Below are 14,430 nucleotides of genomic sequence, written 5' to 3' on the forward strand. Positions count from 1 at the left end.
AAAGGAATTAAACTAGGAGTTGATCATTTTTTAGCTGTTGAACAGGATTAGATAAATAAATGTGTCATTACTTTGATTTTGAAATAATGCCATTAAATTATCTTCTGATAACTTTTAAGCGATAATCCAGACATAATTTGATTTAGACCACCTATTGATAGCCTAGTTTGGCTCATGTACCGTTAACATCAGTGGGAAGTCGAAACTTCTAAAAGAGATATTTTATATCTCCTTTAAAGCTAAAGAAAAACCACAATTATGTATCTACTCAAGTGTTCATATCAACATTTACAAAAACATTGTTAAAATCATCCATACCTTCAAGCAAAACAAAACAAACAAAAAACTGAAAAACAAGTCCTTTTGTCTCATTGTGGAAATAACAAGGGTGGTTTAGGCTCTCCTTTCTTTTACTTATAAAAAAGAAAAAAGAATTACAATTAAAGGGACATTAAAGGAAAACCATGGTTTGAATAGACTCTACAAGGCAGAAACTAGATGGTATATAGAATGTTTGTTGACAAGCCCGTTAAAAACTTCTTCAACCCTGACTTTCATTATCAGCTCTATGTTGGCTTTCGGCTGGATTGATTATTACAAAGAATGGAACTACTCATATCTCAATAGACTATGGCTATAAAAGATATTAAAAGTGAATTTTAAGAAGTTGTGACTTCATATGCCAACAAATGAGGTCAAAACTCTATCTTTAAAAATCCTGGGGAGACAAAAAATTTCATATGTTCTACAGAACTTTCCTTCTGGAAAGTACTTTTAAAATTATATACACCCATTATAATGCAAATAATTGAGAATTATAGAAGTGCTGCTATAATCTCCTTATCAGGCAGCACATTAGCACTAGTCACAACAGCATGGAGTTGTTTAAAATCATTGTACATAGCATAGGAAGAACCTCAGTATAGAAGTCGATAAATCATTCAACAATTAACAAGAACACAACTTGTTCCAAGTTATATATATATATAGAGATATATCTATATCTATATCTATATCTATATCTATATCTATATCTATCTATCTATCTATCTATCTATCTATCTATCTCTAAGGCAATAAAATATCCCTGCCCAAAGGTAGTGCACTGAAAATTTTGTTACAAAGAGGTGATAGCAATATACATTTTAATACAAACATCTATAGAATGGCAAGATTATTTTAGTGATACATAATGCACTATGTGAAGGAACTTTTCAATTGTTAAACAATATTTCATGCATTCATTCAACAAATATTTATCGAGGACCTACAATGTGCCAGGCATTATTCTACGTGCTGGAAATTCGTAAGTAAATAAAAGCGAACAATTCCTTAAATTTACAAAGTTAATTTTAGAATTCTATCATTGGCAGAGGAATTTTTATTATCTTAGTGAATGTATGACACTCCATAGATCATGACTCAATATTTTCTCTTGAGTCATAACGTACTATTGATAATAAAACTGCACATATTTAACTTTGGTATACTGTAAGCAGTCTTGGTACAACATGAAAGGTGATGTAGGGAATACAAACCACAACCACTGTCTAATTCAACAACTTTCTTTTCTAGAAAGACAAATTTAATAATTAAAAGATCATCATAAATACAAAATGAAATATCTGATGATAAGAGGAACTAGACTAGGTGTACATCTTCAGTAACATAAACACAGACTGCAATTGATATCTTTGCTTAAGGTCTTGCATTAAACAGAATTCTGGTTGAAAGGCAGATGAAAAAAAATTTAAAAACAGAACATTTTATCTTAAGAAAAGATGTGCAACAGAACATTTCACTTAAGAAAAGTTCAACTCTTTGAACTCTTACTTCAATGATGCAAAGAAATTTAACTCCCTGGCATAATTTCCAAGTGAATCAAAAATCGAGTGCTTTACCAAAAATCATAAAACAAAACCATTTTACTGTAAATAAAAGTCTTTACAATGGAGGGACATCAATTGCAGTTGGGTTTATTTTTGCTTCCGTAGCCCCCCAAAAAGGCTGTCAGCATAAAACAAACCCTCCTTTATGTACAGACCTTCATAAGGTTCTATCTCCTTGACTCCATTGTCTAGGAAAAACAAAATAAAAACAAAACAAAAAAGGGAACCAAAGCACAGGGGTTAAAAACAACAGAAATTTCCAAAGATACAGAATGTATGTATCATCTATTAAAGAAAAGTTAAATGGTGATTTAAATATATATATAAATATATATGTATTTTTTGGGAAAGCACATCCAGTTACTAAATAAAGGGACCATTTAAAAAACGAGGTTGAAAATTATTATATTCTATCATCCATGCTTTTAGAGGTCCTTTATCCCAGAATTTATAGATGTTTGGGGAGTATGTTCATCTGTGTATAAGCAAATAGTGCTTCGTATGCAAAAATTTGAAAGTATTTAAAATATCAGTACAACATGCATCTTTCTTTGTATATTCATGATTACCTTTTTTCTGGCACTCCAGTTTTGAGAAGGATCACCATTGTTGTGCATCAGCTAACCAGTCCTTTGCAGTGTGTGAAAATTGATTTGGCTAGTTACTAATAAACTTTATGTAACTATCAACAATTACATAAACTTAATTGTAGCAAAGAAATATCATCCAATTGCTTATTTAAGAGCATTAAGTTTACTTTTTAAAATGCATTTACTCAAATCTTGAAAATGTGCAAGAGCAGTAACGGAAGGTTATTTTATCTCCAAATATTACAAATTTTAAGTGCAAAACAGGTAACATTTATAAATATATTTATAAATATAACTACTAGCAAATGCGGCTAAGGCGTTCAATTAACAAAAGAAGAAAACTAACACAAAGGTAGTAAAAAAAAAATCTTGATTCACCTTAGCTTCCATGTGTATTTCCTATATGACATAATTAGAAATAAAACTTACTTCTCTCCAGTGTTCCCTTTGGTGGAAGTTGAGGAAGTTGTCGGCCCCTTCGTCCTGCTACTGGAGTACTGGACGGGCTTGTTTGGACAGACCCAGTACGAGGATGAGACCTACAAGATACATCATTGATGTTCATTTTCAGTAGCGGGAGTTAAATAATTTTAACACATTTGGTTCATATGATAGCTGTGCAAGTGCAATTTTAAAAGACGTTTAGCTGCTGATTAAAAGGTTAGGAAAGAAGGACAAAATATGGATATTTGAATGATTGTCAAGAGATGCTTCTACTTTTGTGTAATATGCATACATACACAGATACATGCACACAGAATCCTACAGTAACATCCATGGAATTGTTAAATGTAAATTAGTATTCTATCTAGATGCAAGCAACAGGAGTTCTGCAGCTCAAAAAATAAAAAGTAATGCTTTACATTTCTTTCTACCAGATTCCAAACTCTCAGCACTAACCTCCCTCCCTTTATCCAAGGAGATTTTTACTCAGGCTTATATTGGATATCCCTTTATTAGAAAATATCTCATGAATCTACAAAAAAAAAAAAAAACCCTGAACAATTCAAAATTCAACTAAAGAAGACACTGGTTAATACATGATACTAGTATGGATAGAAAGAAACTACAAATCTAGCTTTATTTATTGTCATTATGATGATTGTTCCAAAAGTGATGTCTAATGGACACAAACAATTTCTCATTCTGTAGGAGAAGAACATGATAGTTATGAAGTGCATTATGGGGGGATTTACCCAGGACTCCTGATAAATGAGAAATCACAAAACAGATGTGGTCAGGACAGTTAAAAACAAATTACAATGGTAGCCACACACTATTATATCCGCTGAATATAAATAGTGTGCTTACACTGAAAAGGTTAGTGTCAATTGTTATTAGTGATCAGCCAAGGATGATAGAAGAGACCATTTAGCTGCTGGGAAAATAAATAGGTGTGCTGGAGGGGCAAAGGGGAGGTTAGTCCGATTGATTTATCTTTCACCTCGATAAGGCAGGTGAAGGAGGGGCAGATCTTCCAGTCATTAATGAAGGCATCGACCTCATGAGGTTTGTATCAGGACGCTCAGTGGATCTGGAGCGGGCGGTGGTCCGCTCTAGGAGAGGCCGTTGTTCTGTTGGTCTGGATCTGTGATATGGCTGTCTATCTGCTGCTTCACAATCCCTGAAATGTTAGTCAAAAAGCAGCTCAGTTGATCTTTAGTGCCCTTCTGCTATTTGGTTATGATGCATCAAACTGATTTTGAAAAAGGTAATTGTTTAAAATTATCTAATTTGTAAAAAAAAAAAAAAAAAAAAAAAAAAAGTTCTCTTCCCCAACATATTCTGAGCCAGTCTCGCTAAATTTAAGAATTTCTAAGGAAACCCCAATCTGCCTCTAATGGCATTCCCAGTGGAGATGACAGGAGTTGCTCAGTTATAATCAATGACAACAAAAACTGCCTGCGTTCCAAAATGAATTCCCTAAATGAAACATGTGAAATATGTGAAGTATTCTATTTTCCAAGAATTCAACGGCTTAGCCTAACATTTTCACGAGAGTGAAGAACATACAAGCATTAATCCTAAAGCCCCTAAGGCGGATTGTTAGCGTGTCAGCTGAGATATTAAAAGGCTTTCAGCACAAACATAGTATAGTGATACATCCCAACATTCCAACAGAAGAATCAAAAGGTTGTTAAGAAACCACTGCAACCCTGCAGGCTGTAGCCATATGTAAACATAGTCCACAAGAAAAATCACAGAAAGCTGGTTAGTCAGCCAATCTGTGCCACCTATCTCGGGGCACTTTAGCAATGCCAACCAATACAATTCAGAAGGGTATCGGGATGCCTGGGTGGCTCAGTCAGTTAAGTGTCTGACTTGGGCTCGGATCATGATCTCACAGCCCCTGGGTTTGAACTCCGCATCGGGCTGTCTGCTGTAAGCTTACAGCCTGGAATCAGTTTCAGATTGTGTCTCCTTCTCTCTCTGCCCCTCCCCTGCTCACTCTCTCTCTCTCTCTCAAAAATGAATAAACATTAAAAAAACCCCAACAATTCAGAAGGGTATTAACTGATTGAAATAATAATGGTTCTGAAACAGTGTGATCTCTTTGACCACAAACAAGTCCAATATCAAAACCTAATCCTTGTTGAAAGAAGTATACTTAAATGTGAGGAACCCATCATTACTGATTTTTATATCCCTGGAATCAAACATAATGCTTTTAACACCTAACAAGTGATCAATAAGTGTTTTCTAACACCAGCCCCACTTTCTGCGACACAACCCTAAGAACACAAGAACGCTAACTTTGGCTCAAGAGCTCCATATACCAACGTAATACCTACAAAAATTATTACCTCTCCATCTAGTTATAACCACAGAAATGGAAATGTTTCTGTATTATGGACCAAGCATTAGTCTCCCCCAAGCCTAATGTAAAGAACTTCCACTTTCTCTGTAAGTTCTCTCAATCTTATTGTTGATAATGAAAAATGCAGGCAATTAAAGAAAAATAAGAAAAGAAAGGACACAATTTCCTACATGTAATTAATTACATGGCACACAATTTTAGACCAGCACACATGAGATTAGAGGACTTTAGGAAGTGAGTGCTGGGTTTTTATTCTACAACATATCTTGTGATTCTCTCACACTTTAAATTCACAAGGTAACAGAAGTCAAATCATTTTTAAATATTTTTAAAACTATATACCATGATATGATTGATTTCCTAAGTTTAGCATTTTTATATAAGTATATCCAGGATATGTCAAAAAAAAGCTGATATATACCAAGTATAAATACATATAACATATTCAGTTACTTTCAAAGACAGAGATGAAAAAGGCAAGCTGATAAGTATAAAAAAAATCCCAACTTTATTTTTGTTCCTGAAAAACTATTTGAGAGAAAACACTTTTCTTTAGAAATAAATGTGCTCAACAGTTTGCTAAGTGTTTTTATTGTACATTATCTTTGTATACCTTCACCACAATAAAAAAGCAGAAGCAACGTAACATATATCCCTTAGAGTCCTTAAAGCCTATCTTTTTGGAGAGTATCAATAATTACATTATTTTCAGATTTCCTATTACATTAACAATAAGCTTATCTCATTGTAAGACATAGCAACAAAATTTGGTAGAATGTCTATGACCACCCTAACATAAAATGAGGCTAATCTCTCATGTATTTATGCAAAATTTGATTTATTCTGATCCTATCAAGCAATTTTTCCAAGTGAAAAGTAATATGTTAGGACATACATTTTTACTTCTTTGACACTACATTTTTAAAAATTGAAATACATGATTGTGAGTGAAATCCGGAGAATTATTTCAAATTTGTTGCTGTGTTCTATGTCCTTAAAAGGATACCGCTACTTATAAAGCAAATAGGCCACTCTTTAGGCAATATCCCTTAGGAAAATTCCTCTTTAGTGGAAGAGCTGTTTGAGGACTATGTCAATGTTTTAAATTTTGCTTACATTTATTCTCTCCATATTCATAAATAATATGAATTATCTGATTTCTGTAGCATGAAAGGAAAATTGGCTAATCAGTGAAACACAAAAAGAGCCAGGGTAGAAGGTGGCAATTTCCTGAAATGTTCATCATAGATCGTTAAGGGGAATGGAAAGCAACCATATTTTAAACTTTGAAAACACAAGAGAAGATCAACACAGGCTCCCGCTCAAGGGTAAGAATAAGTCTTACTAGGTAAGAATTAAGACAAGAGCTCAGAAAGTTGAAAGTAGCAGTGCCTAAGTGTCACCTATGATGCCCCATCTCGTAGCAGGTTCTTTAAGAGACTGAGATATAAAACTTGACAACTTCCACCTAAATTCTTAGTGAATTTTAATTTTAAGATAAAGAACTTATAAATAATTTTGAATGGTAGCAACTGAAACGTGGGAAATAATGCATTTGCAAGGCATAAAATATTTTAGAGCCCACCTAGGGTTTTTAACTAGGAGTATATATTTCAATGTATTTTTTTTTTGTAACTGCATTTATTTACCTTATTTTACTTTACGCATTTTAAAACATTCTTCTAAAAAGGGTGGCCATAGGTTTTACAAGATTGCCAAAGGGCGAGCCATATAAAAGGTTAGGAACCATATACCTATAAATTTAAATCTTTCTTAGGTAGTTTGTTTGTTTTTAAAAAGCGATATAATATCTAAAAAAAAAAGTCATTTAATATCTATCATAGTTCTATTTTTTAAATAAATTGTTAATGTTTTGTAACATATGAGTAAAATAATTCAGATTTCTGCATGTATCATTTACCTGGATAAATACAGATTATTGCTCTGTGTTATGTAGTGGCCCGTATTCCAAATTGCAAGCGTTTGCACAGGATACTGTTTAATAGCCCTCTACAAACAGAGCTAATTCATATCGACTGATAATACCATAACAATAGCCAAAACTGTAGCGACCCTGTTTTAAAAGCATACAATAGCCCATGCAGAATTTGAGCTGAGGATTTCTAAGGGAAAAATAATTTTATAATCATCCAGTGAAGTTGTCCAGTTTGATCATTTTTCTCCCAGTACAGTTGCTCTTAAAAGATTTTTTAAATTTTCACATATCTGACACAGCTTTTACGTATTTCATCACTTGTGCTATTCACTTTTCCTATTCTCAATTACAAGGGATTGTGACTCAATCACAAGGACTCTCAAGCACAAGGGAGTTACTCAGTGTAACAGGAAAGAATAGGGCAGTGGGCATTTGTTTCTATAACCACTTACATTCAACCATCACAGTGCTACGATTCCAGATCAACAAAAGCTCAATGTAAAGCATCTCTGTAGGTGTGATAAAAGAATACTAATACTCAAAAAACAAAACAAGACAAACAAAAAACAACCAGCACAATGTAAAATTTCAAAGTAACATTCAGATGTCAGTGAAACTGTCCTAGTACATTACTCAGAACTTACAGTCTATGATACATTAGACAGGCTTCTTTCATATTTAGATTGTAAAGATGCCATAAATAAATGTAAGTGGTTTTCTTAAAAAATAAACTTGTAGAAAGTGAAGCTTTTTAAAAATTCTTTTTTTTCACAAAGAAATTATTTTCCTAAAGCTGAAATCTTAAATTAAAAAAAGAAAAATGTAAATGTGTCTCTGAAGGACAACAATCATAATCTCTGGTTTGGGGCAAGAAATGTCTTCCCTGTATCTATATTGTGTAATACCATAAGCTGATTAACAGCAGAAGCATTATGCTTTTGATAAAATCTATTGAATGTCTAGAGATTTTCTGAGCATTAGCTGCATAATGAAGAAATAACTACATGATAATATCTTAAAATTAGACATTTTAGGGTGATTAATAAAACATATATACATATTTACATAATAAATAATTTAAAGTAACTATATGACTCAAGTCTATAATTTTCATGCTCATCACAAATTACAATGTACAAGTTTAAATTTGTAAAAACTGTAGTTTATATTATTTTAGTATTGCTTCCAAAGTAAAGAGAATTGCAATACACAAAATACTCACCATGGAAATCATGGTAAATAAATAAATTAATTAATATTGTGTACGAAGAGGAACATTTTATTATTTTGGTGGAAGATAGGTCAATTTATCCCTAGGCATGATGGCATCTCTTTACAGAACATTTCTGTTCACTTAAATGTAAATTCTGTACATTAGTTAAAAGTGAGTTTACTCAACAATAACAGCAATATATAGTGTCAGCCAAGTTAACAATCGAAGATGTGAAACAGCAGTAATACATATAGTGATGTGAGAAAGCAAGACACTTCTAATGTAGAAAAACATATTACTATCACCCTTAGGTCTATTTTATTACCAAAAAAGAGAAGTGCTCAAACAAATCTAGAGAAGCATTTTCTTAGAAATAGTCATTAGTCATTGTAGGAGATAGCAAGAAAAAAAGATTAAATATCTCAATTTCCTGAAGAAAATTAGGGACAAATACAATACTGAAAAATAAAGATATATTGTATTATTAAATATGCACACACAGAAACGTGTAAGATGTAAATGTCTTGAGGATATTTTGAGTATTTTATTAAATATTTATAACTTTCATTGTTATTTAATTTTTACTTCAAAAAATAACAGAAACAAAGCTACAAGTAAGCAGAATTAATTATTTACTCAGCAACAATTAACATGCAGCAAATTAATACATTATTAAAATATATATTTTTAAAATCCTGAGATAATATAATTACTATCTATAATCTATAACATGCTTACTTTACTAAATAGTTTTCATTTTTCAGTGGATGTTAAAGTTTAAAAACATTTTGTCAATTGTAAGAAATTAATGTTATTCCACCAAGGGATGGGCACCCCCCCATGTTTTCCCTTCCCAGGTCCTCAAACAGTCTGAAATAACAAACATTTTAAACGTGTGTTTGTAAAGGACCAAATTATGCATTGTTACTGTAATATATGTATAAATGTGAAGAGGGCTGGTCCTCATAGTAGAATGCTATGTTCAACGGTTTCACTAATCATCGTTGAACAATTCACCAACCTTCCTTTGTTTAGCTAGGTTTACAGGGAGAGTGGAATGGGTATAGTGCAAATATCTCAGACATACTGCTACCACCTGCCCTTAGCTGCCACTTCATGGGGTACCAATCACACAGTCAGAGGTAGTAGTCCAAGGATTAATCCCCCCAACATGTACACACACACACACGCACACACACACACACGTACACAGTCTAACAGAACAAGATGTATGCCTATTTTCAGGCATAAATACTAATTGCCTCAGTCACTACTGATGACATGATGTCTAACAGTCAATAAAAAATGACTAGAAACACCAAAAGGCAAGAAAAAATAGGGCCCGCTGTCAAGAGACAAAGCAATCAACAGAGTCAAACTCAGAGATGACACAGATTTTGGAACTATTAGGGAATTTCAAATAAGTCTAACTGACAATCAAAGACTATATTAGAAAAGATGGACAACATGCACGAAAAGATGGAGAAGTTTCAGCAGATAGATGGAGACCATAAAAGAGTCGGGCGGGAGACATGCGGTAGAGAAGGGACACAATTTGCTGTAGGGTCCCTGGCTGGGGGGGTGGGGGGGTGGGGGTGGGGGGGCAGTGGGTGTGATGGAGGAGACTCTGGAGCAGCACCTGGAGGACACAATGAAGAATCCGCCCATTGTTTGAATCCTGGGCACAGATTCACTAGGACTTAATCTGGGCTGCTGTGAGATCCTGTCAGATTAGCATGCTGGGGTGATATCTGTTCTAGCTCAGCAAGCAGCTGGGCTAACTTCCGACCCCACTGATACTCCTGTGATGTGTCTAGAATCAGATAATGGGAATATTATGATCCAGAAGCAGGACGGTATCACAGTGGCAGTACACAGCAAGACCTTTTGATGTCTTCTATCCGTTCTCCAGCAGCCTGTCATAGAGGAACTTAATTCTACCTATGTTAAGTGTCTTATAGAGCTATTGAAGTTCCAGAAGTTAGGTCGTTCATTTAAAGTACATTAGGCACTTTTCTATTAATTTTAGAGTAAGCTTTTTTACACTGCATGCACTGACTTGTAAAAATACCAGTAAGGAAGAATCACAGCTTGAAGTAGCAGGTCCAGGTCATTTTGTATACAGAATTTTGTTATGTTCAACAAATCAGGTTGGAGGGAAAAAGAGGCAAATGGAAATGCTGGACATACAGAAATTAAAATATGGCAAAATATTAGTTAGAAAATTAGCCTGGACTCAGTTTATAGAGATCTTAAATGCCTAGTAAAGAAGCTTAGGCAGGGTTTAATTTTCTATGAGAGTGACCTAAAGCTTCTGAACAAAGGTAATTTGTAAATAACGTAATGAATTAGGAAGACGAATTCAGCAGTAGTGTATGGAATGAAGTAGAGTAGGAAAAGGCTAACTTGTAGTAATAGGGGTAAAAATAGAGAAGAAGGTATGGATGACATTGTAAATCACAATGTACAAAATATGAAATATACAGCATATAGAATATGCACAATATACAGAATTATACAAACAGAATGTTAGGATTAGAAGGAATCTCAGAGGCCATATAATCCAATCTCTGTCTTTTTAGAAATAAGCAAACTAAGGCTCACAGAAACTTAGGATACGTCACACAATTAGATGTTTTCTGAGCTGGAACTAGAATTGAGCTTTCTTGATTCAGAAGTCTGTTAACTTCACTGAACTGTAAAATGTTCAATAGCAAGGACTTTTTTTTTTTCCCTCTCAAACATGTTTGACATCCCCATATGAATTAAATGTAGAAATAAACAAGCCAAAGCAAAAACCTGAAATTCCCAGCCTCCAAAATGAAATGATGATCTATTAACATAAATAAAAGAATTCTAGGGAGGAAGGATAGTAACTCCAGTTTTGAACTTAAATTTGTGAGAGATAGAAGAATATTCTGTACAGAGGTCAATCAGGTAGAGAAATCTGGCCTTCAAAGGAGAGAGTGGTACTGGAGATACAGTTTGAGAAGTCATTGCACAGTATTATATTTCAGTATTGATTGATTGATTCATTCATTATTTCAATACTACTTATTGTGCTCATATTATAGGCCAGGAACTATACCAGCTACTGGAAGTTTTGGTCAAAGCCACAGAGATGATGGGATATAGGTCAACATACAGTCAAAAAGTTGAGGATGTGAGAAATAGGAAACAAGAGAAGGAGACAGAACAGTCAGACTGTAGAATGAGAATCAGGATAGTAATGCATTAGAGAAACTTTAAAAAGGCAGTATTCGAGAATGGCAGATGCAAAGAGACAGCACACAGATAAATATATATAAAAGCCTTGGCCAATAATAATCACAGGGAAAATAATTTAAAATAAAGGGCTGGAGGCAGCAGTCAACCATAGAGGGTTGGAGCGTAGGAGCTGATGAAGGAGTGTTTGAAGCATATGTAAAAATACATACTCAAAACTATGACTTAAGAGACAGAGAAGTGAATCATTCTCAAAGTAGCTTGAAGGTTTGCAGAACAGAAAGAAGGTATTATTTAGATTTCATCAGTAATTCAAGAAGAAACAAAAATATGAACATAAGAGATATTGAAATGCAAGAGAAATGAAAAATAATTAATGAAGAAAAATTCCAAAGACATTAAGAGAGGTTACAGTCAGAAACACAAGTAGAAGGTGGAAGGAGATTGGTAATAACACAAAGAAATTAAGATAGAAAGGAAGTATGAGTTACTTGGATTTGATCACATTTACTAAGGGCTCTCAGTACTACTTACCAGAAAATGGCATCTATAAGACAACAGTCTACTGGACACCTAGGTGGCTCAGTCAGTTAAGTGTCTGACTCTTGATTTTGGCTCAGGTCATGATCTCATGGTTCGTGGCATCAAGCCCCATGTTAGCAGAGCCTGTTGGGATTCTTTCTCTGCCTCTCTCGGTCCCTCCCCTCCTCATGCACACGTGTGAGCACGCGCTGTCTCTCTCTCTCTCTCTCAAAATAATTAAATAAACTTAATAAACTTAAAAAAAAAAGTCTACATTCCATACAGAAATCTCATCTTCTGTGACTCCACTAACTTTATCAGAATGCTTTCTCTAATGAGGTTTTAGTCATGGCCCCAAATACCTTGAGATAAGACCATTCACTGCCTCTCTTCAAACTCCATGGAATTCCTCCCAGCAACTTACTTGGGTCTATCACCAAAACCAGTCTCAATTCTGGCACCAGAACAACTTTGTGATAAACTTAGTAAAGGGCAAGTTCAACTGCCCCGGATATCATCTAAATTCTTCACTTCCTGTACTTTCTTCCGTACCATTTCAATCTCCTCTCATTCTCTTAGCTGTTATTTTCAAACCTCCTTACCCATTGTTAACAAACTTTCTTGTATCATCAAGGAATGGTTTTGTTCTGTAGAACAGTTCCTGCATATCCCTACCTTAAATAATATCCAGCTCAGCCTTGCAAACTCTGCTTCCAGTATCGCTCACAGCAGGAGAAGCTACTTATTCCTTCGTATTTCATAGTCCATGGATCTAGGAGAAGATGCCTTCCTAGAGGCACTCTGGCCATTACTCTCATACCATAATGTAAATATTTTTATTTCTATGAAGCATGTAACTTAGCTTGAACCTCCATTAAAAATTCAGGTTGCTAGTACCTATTCAACTTCCAATCATTATCTCTTCTCTTCATCATTAATAATTTGGGGAGCTGGTTGTCAGCTACCTTCTTTATCCTGATTCCTATGGTAATGCTAGGAGATTTTAGTGCACATGCAGAAAACTCTTCAATAATCTTGAACCACAAGATCTTCAAAACCTCAATCATCCTCACATTTTTCCTGCATTACCCCCCACCCCAAAACTACTGTGGATCTTAGAATCCAATGAAACTATTTAAACTCAGAAACACTAAATTCCAATATGTATCTCAAATTCTGATTACAGTAGCTAATTCTGTCAGGTGTCTCATAATCTCGCTCCAATTTTACTTGATGTTCACTTGATAGTCGATACCAATTCCCGACAGTATGTATCACTGTCTTTGCCTTCCTTCCTTACCCATCCTAAACTCCTATGATTGATCATCTGATCCACTCCCATATAAACACTCAGATTCCTTTCTAACCCAAATCTTTCGAACATTTATCAGAACCCCAAAACTTTGTTCCATGCCATAATCTAATTTCTCTACATCGAGGCAACTGTGAATAACTTCAGGAAAGTTTGGCGCACTGCAAATTCATGGCCTCCAACTTCTGCTGGGCTGCTATCATCTTTTTAGTTTTCCTTAGTTCCCATCACTTTTTAACCAATGACCATTTTAAACTTCCTCATTTCCAATCAACATCATATTCAACCTTGGGCCTCCACCCTCAAGAATTTGTCTCAAAAACAACCACCATCATCTCGATTTACAGCAGCAAGATCATTGAGGCTATGAAACATAATTATCTTCAACTTCACAACTTTTTGCTAAAAACTTACTTAGTTTCAACTCTCTCATCAGTTTTCTTCCGGTCTCAAAAATAAACAAGAGTGTCTTTCTGTTTACAAACTCCATCTGTGTATTGAGTCCATTCTCCTACCTAAGACCTTTCTAACAGTCATCCTCTCCTTTTTCCATATTTTCAACCTATCTTCTCCTAAAGGATCCCTTTCTCCAGTCTACAAACTCATGATGTATTTCGTATTCGAAAGAGAGAAATCTGCTTTGATATCATATACCCCTATCCAATATTTCTCCTCCACATTCATAATGCATCTAATTTCTTAGCTCCCAGTCATGTTTCAGGCTACTGCAAGCTGCTTTTTTTCCTTTGCCACCCTTCTGAAGTCATCCGAGATGAGTCACTAATAACTCCTCATTTGCCAAATCTCCTGGTTGTTTTTCAGTTATTATTTTTACTGCTGACGTTATTTCTTCCTGCTTCAAACTCTCTCCTTTTAGCTCTATTCTCTCACTCTTCCTTCTCTGTGTCTCTTCCTTTATCTACCA

At 34.5% G+C, this 14,430-nt stretch overlaps 1 protein-coding gene and 1 pseudogene across 1 annotated transcript in view; one reads left to right on the forward strand and one right to left on the reverse strand.

The window, feature by feature from the left end:
• The window catches only part of RIMS2 (regulating synaptic membrane exocytosis 2), a 615,364-nt gene that overhangs the window by 194,867 nt on the left and 406,067 nt on the right, over positions 1-14,430 (reverse strand). The window contains 2 exon segments of the mRNA XM_032591921.1: positions 2,909-3,018; positions 3,924-4,103. Of these exon segments, the coding sequence (XP_032447812.1) occupies positions 2,909-3,018; positions 3,924-4,103 (290 nt within the window).
• On the forward strand, positions 10,062-10,337 carry LOC118517934 (annotated as a pseudogene).

The sequence above is a fragment of the Lynx canadensis genome, chromosome F2 (assembly GCF_007474595.2).
Source record: "Lynx canadensis isolate LIC74 chromosome F2, mLynCan4.pri.v2, whole genome shotgun sequence".
NCBI lineage: Eukaryota > Metazoa > Chordata > Mammalia > Carnivora > Felidae > Lynx > Lynx canadensis.